This window comes from Geotrypetes seraphini, chromosome 1, assembly GCF_902459505.1.
Source record: "Geotrypetes seraphini chromosome 1, aGeoSer1.1, whole genome shotgun sequence".
In the NCBI taxonomy this organism is placed as follows: domain Eukaryota; kingdom Metazoa; phylum Chordata; class Amphibia; order Gymnophiona; family Dermophiidae; genus Geotrypetes; species Geotrypetes seraphini.
Window position 1 is genome coordinate 198,263,595 of NC_047084.1, and position 18,278 is coordinate 198,281,872.

Here is an 18,278-nt window from a genome sequence, read left to right on the forward strand (position 1 = left end):
TTCTCTCCCTATGCCCCCCCCCCCCATGAACTCCATTCAACAGGCAAGTTCTTGCTCTCCGCACCCTTCGCTTCCACTGTCAACTCCAGACTTCGTCCCTTCTATCGTGCTGCACTGTATGCATGGAACAGACTGCCTGAGTCATTATGTCAGGCTCTGTCTCTAGCCATATTCAAATTCAAGCTAAAAGCCCACTTTTCCAAGGTTGCTTTCAACTCCTAACTCCCACTATGTTCATTCTCTCTGCAAGAAACTCCCCAACCACTATATGTCCTGTCTGTGCAAATTAGATTGTAAGCACTTTAGAGTAGGGACTGTCTATTAAATGTCAAATGTATAGTGTTGCGTATGCCTTTCAGCGCTATAGAAAGGATAATAATTAGTAGTAGTATTTGAAGATATCTAAAAAGTCCATGTATTACCCTTGCTTCTATTTTGTGTCTTGCATACAATAGCTTTCCAACGCACTGAAACATCCAAATTATGACTGGGAAAACCAAGGTGTATAAACATACCACTTCATAGGAACAGTGCCTCCACTAGCATCGTTTTTTTCTATAAGAGATAGGCTCGGGAAAAGGTCTCAGAATCGGAGCCTATGCACAGTCTTGATCACAGACTGAAGGTGTCAGCGTAGTTTTTTAGCTCCTTAGCTCAAGTCATTGGCCAAAAAACCCAAGAATATATTTTAAATTTTTTAAATCTTCTTAAATAATTTTTGTAAATATTTTTAATACTCTTCAATAAATATTTTAAATAATTTAGTCTTAAATAAGTAGATGCAACTACTCCTCAGTAATGAAAAACACCAGCAACTGAGCACTTATCTCGGTCTTATGTGTTTCAGTGTTGCCTCAGCTTCAGATTTTACATTGTTTGCTGTTAAATTGTTGCCACTGCCGTTTCGTGGATACAGTATTTCACTCCACTGCTTCAGGGCCAACGGCAACAGCATTAAGCATCTAAAATACAGTCAAGTAAACAAGAAATTACTTCTATAGTCATAGCAACTTATGATTCAATAATAGCAGAAAAATAACTTACTGTTCAAGCCACCAGACGTTTTTCAAACCGGGACAAAATGGCACCGGCATACAATTTATATTAGCACAGTAACGTGCTGACTAGGAACGTTGTAAATACGTGCTGACGTCAAACCTCCCGACATTAACCCTTAAGGGATACAGTATAAGCTAGTTAATCACCCAACTGTTTCATGATAAATCTAAAAGAAATGCTGCCATTCTACTTGTTTATTTAGACCCTTTGGCGATAGGGATCCTAGTCGGTTAATCCATTGCTGTTCCCGTTGGGCTAAATATCGCTTAAAATTACCCCTCTATTGTTACGGTACACAATCTCAATGACAATAGCTTTCAAAGAGAAGAAGTCATGGCTGTTCTCAATGCAATGTTTGGCTAAAGGAGCTCCTAAGACATGGTTCTTAATATTGCATCTTATGTTAAATCTTCGGGATGTCTGCCCCACATAAATTAAATTACATGGACATCGCAGGATGTATACTACACCCTCCGATTTACAGTTGGAAGAATGTCTGAGTATATACTCCTTGTTGTCAGTAGGGTTACAGAATTTCTTAGAAATGATCATAATTTTGCACATCTGGCAAGCCCCACAACTATAATGTCCTTGATGGCTCACTACAGTATTTATATCTACCTCTGAAAATACAGGGGGACATAATAATTCTTTAAGATTATGTGTTCTCTTGTATGCTATCCGGAGATGAAAATCCTGAAACACTCCAGCGATTTTCAGTATGTCCCAATGGTTTCGTAGGGAACGTACCGTCTGGTAACTGTTCCCCGAGTATGTTAACAAACAGGTCATAACCCGATCTTTATCACATTGTGTCTTCATTTTAGGAGCTAATAGATGATCCCTGTGATTATAATATGCCCTTTTATAGGCAGCTTTAACTATCTTAGGGGGATATCCACGTTGCAGAAATCTTTGTTTTAATACATCAGCTTGTCTCCTAAAATCATTTATAGAGGAACATATCCTTCTTATTCTTAAAAATTGAGAATAAGGTAAACTTTTCTTGAGTGAGCACGGGTGAGCACTAGAGAACAGAAGAGCTGAGTTGCAGTCAGTGGGCTTAAAATATACCTCTGTGTCAAACTTGTCACCTCTAATGTTCACTTGGACATCCAGAAAAGAGATCTGCTCATAGTTGTAAACATAAGTGAATTTTACTTTAGGGTGACAACCATTAATGTATGTTAAGAACTGAATCAATTTGTTCTCTTCCCCTTTCCAAATGAGAAAAATATCATCAATATACCTCATCCATATACTGATTTTATAAAAGTATTTGGAGGGATATATATATCCATTGCCTTTCAAATTTATCCATGAATAAATTTGCTACTGCAGGGGCCATAGTAATACCCATGGCAACCCCAGATTTTTGTTGGTACAGTGTGTTTTCAAACATAAAAAAACTATCGGTCAAAACTGATTTGACAAGTAACCTGGATGTGACAAATATAGATGTCCATCTTTTTAGACTTGCACAAATACTCGGAACCGTGAAAAAATCAGTATTCATATAAAACACTTTCACGAGAAAAAACAATAAATGATGTCAAGTATTGCGTGTAAACAGTGCTGCTTTAGTCATAGGGAGAAAGTGCAAGCTGAACTCGAGGAAAAGCCTCAGATAGGGGCCCTACCACCACCACAATGGTGGATAAAGGTGGTAGGGTGAAAACCTCACTGGCAAAAACCTCCGTTAGCTCCCAGTTGTAAATGACTATAGGCAGGGCTGTCTAAGCTTGATAGAAGAAAAAAACTTTTCTACTTATCTTTCAATTGACCGGTACACCGACGATGGCCAGCGTTTCACTAACTTGCTGCCTCAGGGTGTAATCAGAGTCCGATCAAAAAAACTGAAACCAGAAAAGAAAATACATCAATATCTGGAATTAAAGCAAACTTCTCATATATTTTCAGAAGCCACCTTGACATACCTTTTAGTAGGACGCCGCAACGTCTCAAGCAATCCAAAGATTGAAAAAGATGGCTACACCATGACTGCGCCGGGTTATGAACTCCCGGGGAATGACGTCAGACCCCCGGGGGGTTTTTTGTAATAGAGCAGCTGACTAAACAGCTTCTGAAAATATATGAGAAGTTTGCTTTAATTCCAGATATTGATGTATTTTCTTTTCTGGTTTCAGTTTTTTTGATCGGACTCTGATTACACCCTGAGGCAGCAAGTTAGTGAAACGCTGGCCATCGTCGGTGTACCGGTCAATTGAAAGATAAGTAGAAAAGTTTTTTTCTTCTATCAAGCTTAGACAGCCCTGCCTATAGTCATTTACAACTGGGAGCTAACAGAGGTTTTTGCCAGTGAGGTTTTCACCCTACCACCTTTATCCACCATTGTGGTGGTGGTAGGGCCCCTATCTGAGGCTTTTCCTCGAGTTCAGCTTGAACTTTCTCCCTATGACTAAAGCAGCACTGTTTACACGCAATACTTGACATCATTTATTGTTTTTTCATCTTTTTAGACTTGGACATTCCTTCCCCTCCTGTGAGCAGAGTTTGATGTTCATATTTTGGACACACCTAGTTTCATCATATTTTGGGTACATGTAGTTCCAACCCAATACATGCTCAGACCACGCCCCCTTGCCATATGAATATACTGCAATTTTAGGGCTCCTTATACTAAGCTGTGATAGTGTTTTTAGCACGCGCTAAACCCACACTACGCGGCTAGAACTAAGCCAGCTCAATGCTGGCGTTAAGGTCTAGCGCGCAGGGCAATTCAGCCTTTGTAAAATTGGGATTTGGACATCCATGCAGTATGAACGTCTAAATGCCAGTTTTCAGACATCCAAAATAAAATAGAGCGTCTAAAATGACCACCGTAGTATTCTGTAAGTAGTGTGCTTAGCTTGGTGACATCCCTTGGCCTTCTCATGTGTATGTGCCACACTTGAAGTTATATGCTCTAGCACTTACGCATAAGTGCTAATTAAGGTGCCACATATGTGCGCAAAACATGTGTAACTGTGTGTATTAAATTATAGAATTGCCCCTTTAAGAATTTTGTTTCAGAATATTGCCACACTAATATGTGATGAAATATACTCGTATTGGTATTTTTATTAAATAAGAAAGTATATATATATATATTTCTATTAACAGTCAGACACTCCTCACAGAAGATCATTTACAACTATGGATTTCACAAATCATACTTGGACTGGTCAGGGTCTTACAGCAGGTAAGTGAATTCAAAAATAACACAGACTAAGCATAAAAACTTTCAATTTTTTCACTATACTTGATTCACTTAACTTTGGAATATAGATATATTTTTTGCATTAAAACAACCTTAAATTTTTTTGAGAAAATTAAATATTTATGTCTTATATGTTAAAGCACTTCCCACAATATGACATTTGAGCAGCTTTAATATAGTCAGCAGCATCTGGAATAACAGAGCTAATACAGATAGGATGTAGAGATAAAGATGACAATTTAAAGGACACAAAGCCAAGAATTCATGTGTGTGCTGTTTCCCCAAAACACCCTTGAAACACCGTGTCCTACTTCTATGACAGTAACAGAGAGGAGGAGCAAGGGAATTGTAATCGTTTATTTTAAGGTGAATAAAGCTTCTTTTTTTTTTTTTAATGATTTCTGGAGTTACAGAGAACGCTTTGAGGGGCATAATAAAAAAAAAAACTTCTAAGTCCCCTTTTGGCCTAAGGCCTTAAACGTTGAAAGTAGAAGCAGGGAAAATGTCCATTATCAAAAAAAACATCCAAAAGGAGGGTTTTTTTTAAAATAATGGCCTGCCTCTACGTTCAGCTGTTTAAACGCCCAGACCACCAGTATATCTAAACTTACACCATATAATCAACCTAAAAAAAGCTTAAGCCCCAAATATCCAAAACAAGAGCTTTTAGGCGAAGGAGGAGCCAGTCCTTCGCCTAAAAGCTGGACTCTGTCAAAAACAACACCGGTTACAGAATCCCCCCCCTACAATGATCCGGGCAGGAGGGAGCCCAAGCCCTCCTGCCCTGGTGAACCGCGACCCCCCCACTGACATGGGGACAAGAGGGAGCACAAGCCCTCCTTCCCCGCGGCACCCCCGAACCTCGCAACAATCAGGACAGGAGGGAGCCCAAGCCCTCCTGCCCTGGCGAACCGCGACCCCCTCACTGACATTGGTGAAAGGGAGCCCAAGCCCTCTTGCCCCGTGATCCCCAACCCCCCTCCGCCCCCCACACGATCCAGCCAGGAGGGAGCCCAAGCCCTCCTGGCCTGGCGATCTCCAATACCCCTCCCCCCACACGATATGGCCAGGAGGGAGCCCAAGCCCTCCTGGCCTGGCGACACCCTCTAACCCCCACCCCCCCACTAAAATACGGGCATGAGGGATCCCAGGCCCTCCTGCCCTCGACGTAACCCCCCCCACGATCGCCCCCCAAACCCCTGATCAGCCCCCCCCGTTGACCCGCCACTCCCCCGCTGACCCCATGACCCCCCACCCCTCTTTCCCGTACCTTAAAATGTTTGGTCGGATGGATGGGTGCCAAGCCGTCCATCCGACAGGCCAGCCATCTCGGGAATGGTTGGCCTTAGGGCCTGATTGGCCCAGGCGGCTCAAATCCTGCCCACAGGTGGGGCTTGAGGCGGTTGGGCCAACCAAAATCGGCCCAGTTGTCTTAGGTCCCTCCTGTGATCGGGGCCTTAGGCACATGGACCCAACCGGGGGTTCGGGGGCAGTCGTGGGAGGGGGGTTTGCGTCGAGGGCAGGAGGGCTTCGGATCCCTCCTGCCCGTATTTTAGTGGAGGGTGGAGATTAGAGAGTGTCGCCGGGCCAGGAGGGCTTGGGCTCCCTTCTGGCCAGATCGTGTGTGGGGGGAGGGGGTTGGAGATCGCCAGGCCAGGAGAGCTTGGGCTCCCTCCCCCATTGGACTCGGTGGGTGGGGGGTTGGGGATCGCGGGGCAAGAGGGCTTGGGCTCCCTCTTGCCCCAATAGTGTGTGGGGGAGGGTGATGTATTGCGGCAGGAGAGATTGTTCCTCTCCCCTGTCGCGATGCGATCACTCCTCTACCCGAACTGCCACAACCCCGCGGCAGGAGAGATTGGGCATCGCGGGTCGTGGCAGTTCGGGTAGAGGGGTGATTGCATCGCGACAGGGGAGAGGGGGGGTGAGTAGGTTGCCGGGCCGCTGAACTAATCGCGCCAGCTGCCATCAGCTCAGCGGCCCCTTTTTCGGCACTTATACCTGTTTTGACTTGGTCTAAGTCAAAACGTATAAGTGCCGACTAGGCAACCTGTCAAAATCTTTGGTTATACGTGTTGTACGCCTAGGTGTAGGTCGGCCCACCTCCCGCCCACCGCCCACCCTTTCCCCTCCTCTAAAAACGCCTCTTTTATCTCTGTGTGTTTAGAGGCAGGGGAAAGGCCTAAGCTGGTTTTAGATATGTCTAAAACCAGCTTTGATTATGGGTACTTGGACGATCAGGCTTTTTGATCATCCAAGTACCTATTTAGGCCACTTTTTAGACTTTTTTTTTTTTTTGATTATGAGCACCTTTGTGTATATGTAAAAATAAAAAAAAAATTCACCAAATAATGCTGCTGCTTCTTTGTATGCTTTGCCTTGCATTGTCTGATCTGAACTGTACCTTAAAGATGACTGTACCCATCATAGATATATAACTTTGATCCTTCACGCTTGTCTTTTTAGGATGCAGCTCCTTGACATCTATAGGCAGAAGAATATAAAGCAAATTACCAAGAAAGTAGAGGAAATATTAGGTATCTAACTAGAAAACCACAGAACAAAAAGGAAACAAAATTCCTACACTAAAAATCAAGGCAGATATACCAAGAATAAGGATGGACCGAGGGTCTTCCGCAGAAGGGAGAAAAAGTAGCCAGAGGTCGAAAAATATCAATAAATCTTTAATTAAAAGTATTTTAAAAATCAATGGATCAAATATTGAAACTGCAGGAGCCAGCCTGGCTGCCTTCTGCAGTCAGCAGCAATTCCAGATAATCAGTGCTGAGGTCTCCATCACTGAATATCTGGGTCAAAGTTTGGTGACTCACGCTTAGCCGGCAAAGCCAATTTTCATTGACTAAGGCTAATGACCAAAGATAGACCTTTCTTTTAGGCGGGTCTCTCCGACTGCATGCCTTAGCTGGCGCAGTGGTTAAAGCTACAGCCTCAGCACTCTTGAGGTTGTGAGTTAAAACCTATACTGCTCATTGTGACCCTGGACAAGTCACTTAATCCCCCCTCCCCCCAATTGCCCTAGGTACATTAGATAGATTGTGAGCCCGCTTGGACAGACAGTGAAAAATGCTTGAGTAACTGAAAAAATTCCCCTGAGAGAATGGTATAGAAAACTGAATAAATAAATAAATGACTGGCTATATCATGTAAAAAAAAACTCCCCAAACAAGAAAGGATGTCAATATACTGTATACAACCAAAAAACATCCAACTGTCCACCCAGCATTACCAACATTCATACATAAAATTGGAGAAAAGACCTCAGTGCCTAATAGGGGTGCCAAAAATAACTTCCCATATAGACATATAGGTGGTGAAGCTGGATAATTTACACTCAATTCCCCGATGAAGCTTGTTTGCGAAACAGGGAGCCCTGTTGGAGATTGTGGTGATAGTGTGCAAGTGGTGAGGAGTGAATAGCCACTTTGCTCATGCTCCACTGTGCGGGATTTTTTCTGCTTCTACAGCCCAGTACTATGAAGACTACCAACTTACCACCATACCATACCAACTTACCACCTCTACCTCAAAGAATAAAACAGCCCAGGAATAAATGGGTCACAGTAGGCTCAGGAAGACTGCGACATGTAACACAGAAACATCCACCTTCACTAATATTACCTCTACAGAATTCCTTCGCTCCACTAGTGCACTGCGATACTCAGGAAAACAGAAGGGAGGTGGGACTGGAACCAATGAAGGTAACTCAAGAGAACAAGCGCACCCTAAGTACAAATAAAAAAGCCAAAAACAGAAAACTATTACTGTTGGGGGATTCCATCATCAGAGGCATTAACCTTGGAACACAGGGCGAGGAGACCAAAATAGTGAAATGTCTTCCAGGATCCTCAGCTACCAGGAGTTCCAGGCAAATACTGACTATAATTAAGGAAGAAACTAAGGATTTTAACACTGATGTTGTTATCCATCTGGGAACAAATGACCTGGCCAACAACTCCACACTTGCAGCACAGAAAGCTTTTCGGGAGCTTGGTGAGGGCGTGAAACCTTTTGTAAAGACTTTAGCTTTTTCTGAAATACTGCCTGCATATGGAAAAGGAGAGCAAAGAGTGAAAAACACAGAGGACTTTAATAGATGGCTCAGAGCCTGGTGTCATCAAGAAGGCTTCAGGTACATAGGAGGATAGGGAAATACATGGAAGGACAAGAAGCTATATTGCACTGATGGGCTACATATTACTACAGCAGGAAAAAGAAACCTTGCAGAAAAATTTAGACAATATTTTTCTAGGCATTTAAACTAGAAGGTGGGGGTGGTGTATGTACGAAGGACAATTATAGAGACCACCCCCGGCAAAAGAAAAGATGTGATAGTAGTAAAGGCTGCAACATAAGCAATATCAGCAACTCATTTCTTAGTATTGCAATGGAAAGTGAAACGACACAAAAATCCATACGAAAAAGGAGATTATCGCTGAAAAATAGCTGGAAAGCGATGACCACAAATGCTCGCAGTCTAAGCAACAAAGTTCATGATCTGCAAGCCCTGATATTAGAGGCAGATCTAGATATTGTTGCTATCACAGAGACATGGTTCAGTGAATCACATGGATGGGATGCAAACATACCGGGATATAATCTTTTTAGGAAGGACAGAGATGGTCATAAAGGTGGAGGAGTAGCTCTCTATGTAAAGATCAATATCCAAGCTACCGAAATTCAAGGGACCTGGGGAGAGGAAGAAGCGATATGGATTGCTCTGAAAAGAGAAGATGGAACTTCTATCTACGTGGGTGTAGTCTACAGACCTCCGACTCAATCACAGCAAATTGATAAGGATCTGATTGTGGATATCCAAAAGTTTGGAAGGAAAGAGGAGGTTCTGCTGTTGGGAGATTTCAACCTGCCGGATGCGGACTGGAATATTCCGTCTGTGGAATCGGAAAGAAGTAGGGAGATTGTGGATGCCTTTCAAGAGGTCTGCTCAGACAAATGGTGACGGAACCCACAAGGAAAAAGCAATATTGGATCTGGTTCTCACAAATGGAGAGAGTATCTCTAATGTTCGAGTGGGTGCTCACCTGGGAAGTAGCGATCATCAAACGGTTTGGTTTGATATAACGGCTAAAGTGGAGAGCGGCCGCACGATACTTAAAGTCCTAGATTTCAAACGTACGGACTTTAATGCAATGGGAAAGTACCTGAAGAAAGAGCTGTTAGGATGGGAGGACATAAGAGAAGTGGAAAGACAGTGGTCTAAGCTGAAAGGAGCGATAAAAATGGCTACGGACCTTTATGTGAAGAAAATCAATAAAAACACGGACTTTAATGCAATGGGAAAGTACCTGAAGAAAGAGCTGTTAGGATGGGAGGACATAAGAGAAGTGGAAAGACAGTGGTCTAAGCTGAAAGGAGCGATAAAAATGGCTACGGACCTTTATGTGAAGAAAATCAATAAAAACAAGAGAAAAAGGAAGCCGATATGGTTCTCCAACCTAGTGGCTGAGAAAATAAAGGCGAAAGAGTTGGTGTTCATGAAATATAAAAAAAAACCCAAGAAGAGGAGAGCAGAAAGGACTACAGGGTGAAACTGAAAGAAGCCAAGAGAGAGATACGTTTTTTTGGTTCATTATGGCCAAAAAGTGTAGATGTCTTGGGGTTGTACTTGTAGACGTAGTGGTGATCTGGGCGTTTAGTAGAGGCAGGCCATAATCAAAACAAGGACGTTTGTTTTGGTTATGGACACTTTCCCTACTTCTGCTTTGAACGTTTAAGGACTTAGGCCAAAAAGGGACTTAGACTTTTTTTTTTAATTATGCCCCTCCAAGTATTTGTTTTTAAAATTTATATACTGTCTATATCTACACGATTTCCATATAAAACTTACATAACATAAAATCAACATTACAAAAGACTGAGTCTTCCATGACATTTCTTGTCCAGTTCCATCTATTACCTGTACAAAGAGAGATCTTTCCTTATTTAAAAACAGATACAAATAGCTGTGTTTTCAATAGTATTTTCAAATTTCAGTCTATCTGCACATAGACGTAATTGCCCCATAAATGCATTCCACATTTTAACACCTGCCACACAAAAAGCAGCAGCTCTGGTCTCAGCATATCACATTTTAGTCAATGTTTCAAGTAACATGGCATCTTCTGAAAGTAGTACTCTACTAGGACAGTTTAAAATCAGCAATTGCTTAAAATATAAAGGTATTGAATGGTAAAGCATTTGAACAATAGAGATTACTTTATATTGGACTCTGTTTGCTACTGGTAACCAGTGTAACTTCCGAAAGACTGGGATTATGCGCTCCTTTCTGAAGCTTTAGCCAACGTCAACAGAATTGGCTTTTTTTTTTTTTTTTAAATGACTAGATTGTTGATTTCACTTACTTGTGATCTGTTTTGGGTATCAGAGAGGATTAATGCTAACTAGCTTATGCTCCAAAGTTATTCCAGTGCAATAGGTGAGACATTCTAGACAATAGGGTTAGTTCCCTTTAGTCACATGGTTGCAGAAGAAATCCACTCCGGATTTTTCACTCTGCCTCTATAGTACTTCACAGTGTTGTTTAACTCCCTCTACAGTTAGTACCCAAGTATGGAGAGCCACCCAATACATTTGAAGTGGAGGCACCTGTAGCAACAGGCTCAAACAATTTGTTCTGTTCAAACAGTAACCTAAAAGTACCAATAACCACCAACATAGGATTCAAAGGAGCGCAGAAACTACTCACCCAATAAATGGAAACATATATACAAATTCTTCCTAGCCCCCAAAAGTTTTTGATAAATTATGGATTGCGCTTTGTTGTAGATGGGTATAATGCCAGAAGTGAGACATATTTGTGGCTGGGACTTGTTAAATTTAGCTATTTTTTTACATATTTATCTGCCAGGGTACTGAAACGTTTGAATGACCTCTCTTACATGCAGAGGCAGAGGATACAGTTAATGTCCTGATGTTCAGGATGCAGACTCTGGACACACCAATTATATAATCGGACAAGCTCTGATCCACATCGAGATCGTTTCTTAAAGCAACTCGATACAGATTTTGACAGCTGATGCAAAGTCAAAGGTTTCAGTGGCCTGGGGAGGTCGAGTAAAAAGTAATCAAAAAATGGTTGATGATCCCGGGAAGAAAATCAGGCTCGAAGATTCCTAAAGGGCAAAAGTGAAAAAATTGACTAAATGAAGCCAAAGTCAGGAGGACTTTAGGAACATGGTTAAAACAAAGAAACATGACTAAAAGAAGGAAAAATAAAGGTGGAAAGGCACCAAAACCTCAAAACAAATTTGACACACTTAGCTCTGCAGAAAATGAAGAACTGCAAGCTGATGTTGGGCAGGAAGGCACTGGCACGCACATAGTACAGCCACTGTTTCAAATTTAAAGTGACTGTGTACTTGCTAGTGTCCGTACCGAGTTCTGTGGATGATGCCACCCACATGTGAAAATATCAAGCCTGCTTGTCCTCAGAAAACCCAGATATTCAGTACTGGGGCTATGTCTGGCTATTGGCATTGAATTTCCTGGGACAAAGTTTGCCATCACGGATCTAGGACTTAGCCGGCCATCGTGATATTCATTGACTGGCTGACTAAGGCCTAGCAGCCAAAGATAGACCTGCTTTTTAGGTGGGTCTATGCGGTTGTGTGCTTTAGCTGGTGGCGATCAGCTATGACGCATGACATCATACCAGCGTTTCAAACTGCTTAAATTCAAACCGACTCATGTTGCATTGGTGGACCATGGAAACCAATTTGCTCAATAGAATCCCCTTTGCACTTTAGAAGCATTGTTATATACTACCCACATATGTTGCAGAGCCTACTGTGACACATACCTGACTTAAGTTGTCTGGTTGAGAAACAAAAGACTGATTCATATCAATACTTATCTAGATAGGCAGTCAAGTGGCAGTATTTTATGTCAGCAAGTGAAGAGGCAGGGAATCATTTCAACTATGCTGAGAGGCAGCTCAAAGATTTAATAAACAGTTTTAAAAATGAGTTTCTTATGCTCAATCAAATAGCCATTGAAGCCAAGTAAAATTCTGAGGAATTAAAACCACTTGATAGACAAATTCATTAGACTATTTCAACCTCACAAGTGGTCTCTGGATTCTCACACTCTGCAAAATCTATTTTACAGTTGAAGTACTCCTTAAACAGACTTATTTCTAACAACAAAAATGCAAAGCTGTCTCTATACAGTTGCATATGACAATCTGCGATTCAACATGCAGGATGTTCTAGCTAAAGACTGGAGTTGACCCCTACTATCATTCCCCATTTCAATGATAGCCAAAAGTTTGCAGAAATTTGAAAGAAGGCCTGGTACAATAATATGGTATTGTATTGGTCTGAAGAGAGCTGGTTTCCTCTTTTAGAGTGATTATCATTCCTCCCTCCATAGAGCCTCAAAATCTTTGCCGTTTTAATAATGCATGACCAAGAGCCCTTCTCCTCTGTCCCACCCTCAGATTTGAAGCTTGAATCGTGTTTGGTTGCCCCTTTAGGACTGTCATCACCTATTCAAGATATATTAGTGGCCGCAAGGAAATCTTCCACAAGACATTATGCTTTCCAAATGGGAGAGGTTTTCTATCTGGAGTTTTGATAATGGGCTTGATACTTTTCAGTGCCGTTAGTGTGCAATATTTCAGTAACATTAGCAATTTAGACTACAAACATCCTCTATTCAGGGCCATTGCAATATGCTCTCAATGTTCCATTGTCTCTAAATTTATAAGAGGTATTCATGTCAAATTACCAAGCCTGAAGTTCCTCTTCCAGGGGAGCTGAATGTTGTCTTTCATCTCCGAGACAGACAGAATCCTTATCTGACCTGCAAAGGGTCTATTCCTGCAATGGGTCATTTTGTCTAAAAGAATTTGTAAACAGAATATCAAACCTTAGTCTCATATGAGCTTTATACACAATTTGACCTAAATTCCGTACAAGGCTGATTATAATGAGGAGATAGGCTTAGGATAAATGATATCAGTGCTAATGAGCATTAGTGTGAGGAGATCCTCCATGTCTGAACTGTGAACAGTCAATGTTTTAAAGGAACAGAATTCATCATAAATTCTATACAGCTGTTTACCTTAGTTCACCCCAAAAAAACCAAACCAAAAAACATAGATGACGGCAGATAAAGACCCGAATGTTCCATCCAGTCTGCCCAACCTGATTCAATTTATTTATTTTTTTCTTAGCTATTTCTGGGCAAGAATCCAAAGCTCTACCCGGTACTGTGCTTGGGTTCCAAGTACTGAAGTCTCCGTCAAAGCTCACTCCAGCCCATCTATACCCTCCCAGCCATTGAAGCCCTTCCTAGCCCATCCTCAGCCAAAAGGCCATATACAGACACAGACCATGCAAGTCTGCTCAGTACTGGCCTTAGTCCTTCAATATTTACTATTATTTTCTGATTTTAGATCCTCTGTGTTCATCCCATGCTTTTTTGAACTCTGTCACAGTTTTCCTCTCCACCACCTCTCTTGGGAGAGCATTCCAGGCATCCTCCATAAAGTAGAATTTCTTTACATTGCTCTTGAGTCTGCCACCCCTCAACCTCAAATTATGTCCTCTGGTTTTACCATTTTCCTTTCTCTGGAAAATATTTTGTTCTACGTTAATACCTTTCAAGTATTTGAACGTCTGAATCATATCTTCCCTGTCCCTCCTTTCCTCTAAGGTATACATATTCAGGGCGTCCAGTCTCTCCTCATATGCCTTTTGGCGTAAAGTAACCTCCTCTGATTTTCATCATTCTCCTCTGGACCGCTTCAAGTCTTATGTCCTTCGCCAGATACAGTCCCAAACCTAAACACAATACTCCAAGTGGGGCCTCATTAACGACCTGTAAAGGGGTTTCAACACCTTCTTCCTTCTACTGGCTATGCCTCTCTTTATACAGCCCAGCATCCATCTGGCAGCAGCCACCGCCTTGTCACACTGTTTTTTCGCCTTTAGATCTTCAGACACTATCACGCCAAGGTCCCTCTCCCCGTCCATTCATATCAGCCTCTCACCTGCCAGCATATATGGTTCCTTCCGATTATTAATCCCCAAATGCATTACTCTGCATTTCTTTGCATTGAATTTTAGTTGCCAGATATTAGACCATTCCTCTAACTTTTGCAGATCCTTTTTCATGTTTTCCATTCCTTGTTGTCACACCTCATTGAATTGGAGCCATTGATGCCACCATAGCAATTTCTGCTTTGATGAAAAGCTTCTTCAAACTAGCTTCTTCAGAGCTCATCAAACTTTCTGTGGTTATGATACCAATATTGTGGTCACAGAAAGCATGCAACACTGAAGAAAGTTACTTGAGTTCTGGAGCAATCCTAAGTTTGGGAATCACCCTCATATGTGTTTGATTCAGTCTCGTCAACAAAGAAAGCAAAGATGCTTGCCTTTGCCAGATGTTCTCCATAAACAACAGGATGAGTTACACAGTCCTTCCCACCTCCCTGAGAGGAGGAGTTGTTGAGCTAATTGAGGGATCATTGTAAGTAGGAATGGAGGCTCATATTTAGAATCTTTCACTGGTTTTTGAACTCTGGGCGAGCTGTTGATCCCAGTGTAGTTGAATGGCATCATCAAACTGAATGAATGATTAATCCTGTTGTCTATAGAGAACATCTGTTACAAGTAAGCAAGTTTGTTTTTTAAGACTATTTTTTAAATTTAGAAACCATATTATTTGAAAGTTCATTATTTCTGCCGCAGTCAAGATATCCAAATAGAATAGTAGGAATTTGCATTGTTGAATAGGATTGATTTTTGTTTTTCTGTTACCAGAACATGACACATACTTCTGTAGTAGTTTGACCAGTTTAAGGATTTTGGGCCATTTTCTATATATGGCACCCAAAAAATTGGCACCAACTAGAATGGCACTTAGCACGATTCTGTAAAAGGCACATACACACCTTACAGAATCATGCTAAGTGCCAATACGTGGCATAACTTTTAAACTGCCTCACCATAATGTTACATTAATAATTTCTTTGTTATTATTCATTTAAACAATATTCGTCATTCATGTAGATCTTATAACGCTTATATATGAAGATTACTTAGACCTTAAGTTTTGAAATATTGTAGATTGCCTCCTCATCAGTCTAACTCAAGCAGCAGTTTGAAAATTTTGTGTTACTATTGGCTTCATCATTTGCTCTTAATTTAACAAATCTAAGGGTGGCGTAACTTTTAGGCACACTCATTTAGGACAGGAAAATCAAGCCTAAATACCTGTACATAACTTGTGCATATTCTATAACCATGTGTATAAATCTGAGGAATGTCCATGTTCAGCCCATGCTCCTCTCATGGCCACGGACCCTTTTCAGATTCGCACACTAGATCCGGCGCGCAGTACGCCTACCAGTTGTAAGCAAAGCTATGTATGCCAATCATCAATTATAAGGTGTTAATTACCAGTTGGTAACAATTAAGCTTGTTAAATCAGGATGTATGTGCAAATCGGGGGCAATTTCGTGCACACAACAAGGCACCATATGTAGAATTTGGGAGTTTGTGCCCAGAAAATCATTATCAAGGGCCTGGTTAAGTTGGACTTATTCCCTCATCTTTTTCTATGGTGGGAAAAGGTCAGTAAATCAGGCTCTGATCTGAAATTTGGCTTTCGAGATGATGCATTCCCGCTTCTATTGCTATGCCATATTGATTTAATGATGATTTGGTCATCATATTAATAAAATATTTTGCAAGATTATGCTTCCATAAAAATAGTGGTGAAGACTAAAATAGTAAAATAAATTTTAAAAAGTCAAGAAAGTATGAGATAAGCACAGGAGATCCTTGGTGGTAGAAAAGTGAGGGGTACACTGAAATCAGGCTCTGTAGAAAGGAACTAGGGTAAATGAATAGATGAGGAATTATATGAGCATAGGAATTAAATGAGCCTAACAGCTGTTATGTACTAGCAGAATTTATGCTTCTGAAAATGTTAGCAAGCAGTCAGATGAAAAAGACCCTAACCGGCAAAAACCACCACTCTGGCTTAATGTGTTTATTTTTCAGGAAATACTTGCTCTTTCTTTCTATAGGCTCACAGTTCCAGCCCAAATCCTTCCAAAGAAATCCATCCACAAGCAGGAGGAGATTTCAAATGGCCTCATAAGAAAACCTGAGGGAAAAATGGATTTTCTACAGTGACAGAATGTGTCTCCCGAACTTTCATGAAGACTGAAAAATTGAGTATTACATGTGCACTCATCTTTCTTAACAAACGATGAATTTTGCTGAACATATGTTTCTGAAACAGAAGGCAAAGTAACTAAAAAAACAGTGTTTAGCATTGTTATATTTTACTGCATCTTATGCTTCCATTTTTGGTACCACAGTCTTACCTGTAAACTTTTGCATTTACAGTCTAGTCTATTAACAATGTAGAACCAATTTGCTTTGTTGGGGAAACTGAATGTCGTTAATTAGGATGAAGGCTGATTTTCATTCTACACCTTCTTTTTGACCACTGTTAAATTATTTTCTCTTTCTCCTCCTCACAATATAGCTATATTGTGTTGTGAGCAACCACCTAGACTTTTTTTTTTCTAAAGCACTTTTATTCTTAGGAAAAGTGATTTCTAGAAAAAGCAGGTGTCTCGTGTCAAGCCTGCTTCTTCCGCTTGTAGTCCGATACCGTTCAGTTGGGCAATGTGGCAAGGATTGGAAGTATGAGAAAGAGTAGGCTGCTGTAAGTAAGCCACCCTAATTCTTCATTTACTAGTTACTTCCATAACTGTTAAAATGTTATAACAAATGTGAAGAATCAAACATTTGTAATCTTACTCAAAAAGTCTTTACCAAAGTCGGAAATAAAATGAACATTTATAGGTTAAAGAAAGAAAATATAATAGTGATTATAGCAGCTGGACAAGTACTATAACAACAGAGTATGTGACAGCAAATAAAGACCAGTGTGGTCCATCTCGTCTGCCCAGTAAAGTGGCTAGAGTTGTACCTGCTGTTCCATCCAGATTTCAGTCCTCTAGGCCAGTGACCTGCAAACTTTTTTACTGGCGGCAAGGTAAACTCCAGGCCACGGTTGGAGGGTACCTGGAAATGCGCGGGTGTCAACATGATGATATCACATGCATGTGTGACATCATCACATCTGCGTATACGCGAAGAATCTCCAGACGGGGCTCTGAGCCGCCAGTGGGGGGTGCTGGAACAGGGAAGGCCCAGAGAGGAGAGGAGCGGGTGCTAGCTAGCTGCCTACAGGACAGGAACCTGGATGTGCTTCTCACCGTGAGAGGCACATCATGTAAGCAGTCAGCCAGCACCAGTGCCTCTCCTCCTTGCCAGCATATCGCTGCATACCCAGAATCTCGCCATGTCACACAGTTTGTGATACACTGCTCTAGGACTTTGTTTAGGGTTGTACTTGCCACTCCATCCAGGTTGCACTCTTGTGTGCCTTTGCTTAGCATTGTATCTGCTGCTTTATCCAGGTTGCACACCTCTTGTGCCTTTGTTTAGCATTGTACCTGCCACTCTGTCCAGTTTATATAGAAATATGACGGCAAATGGCCCATCTAGTCTGCCCTTCCAAAGTAACCATTATCTCTTTCTCTCTTTAAGAGATTCCACGTGCCTATCCCAGGCCCTCTTGAATTCAGACACAGTCTCTGTTTCCGGGAGACTGTTCCACCCTTTCAGTAAAAAAGTATTTCCTCAGATTACTCCCAAGCCTATCAACTCTTAACTTCATCCTATGCTCTCTCATTGCAGAGTTTCCTTTCAAATGAAAGAGACTCGACTCATGCACATTTATATTATGTAGGTATTTAAACGACTCTATCATATCTCCTCTCTCCCACCTTTCCTTAAAGCATACAGATTGAGTCTGACCTCGGTACCGGGAAAGATGATAGAGGCACTGATAAAGGACTGCATCATTGATCACCTTGTCGGACATGATCTGATGAGGACCAGCCAGCGTGGCTTCAGCAAAGGAAGATCTT

General features: G+C 41.5%; 1 protein-coding gene and 1 long non-coding RNA gene across 5 annotated transcripts in view; one reads left to right on the top strand and one right to left on the bottom strand.

The window, feature by feature from the left end:
• The window catches only part of FAM149A (family with sequence similarity 149 member A), a 137,779-nt gene extending 119,839 nt beyond the window's left edge, over window positions 1–17,940 (top strand). For 3 of the 4 annotated variants that reach the window (XM_033943819.1, XM_033943829.1, XM_033943850.1), the window contains exons 13-14: window positions 4,183–4,261; window positions 16,356–17,940. In XM_033943819.1, coding sequence (XP_033799710.1) covers window positions 4,183–4,261; window positions 16,356–16,429 — 153 coding nt within the window. In that variant the 3' untranslated portion in view covers window positions 16,430–17,940. Of the gene's footprint in view, window positions 1–4,182; window positions 4,262–16,355 lie in introns of those variants that run through there. The other variant, XR_004539360.1, reaches the window with a different exon arrangement.
• LOC117360163 overlaps window positions 799–18,278 on the bottom strand; it is a 49,525-nt gene continuing 32,045 nt past the window's right edge. The window contains exons 2-3 of the long non-coding RNA XR_004539375.1: window positions 6,681–6,760; window positions 799–962 (exon numbers count right to left, since the gene is read on the bottom strand). This is a non-coding gene — a long non-coding RNA (uncharacterized LOC117360163). The remainder of the gene's footprint in view (window positions 963–6,680; window positions 6,761–18,278) is intronic.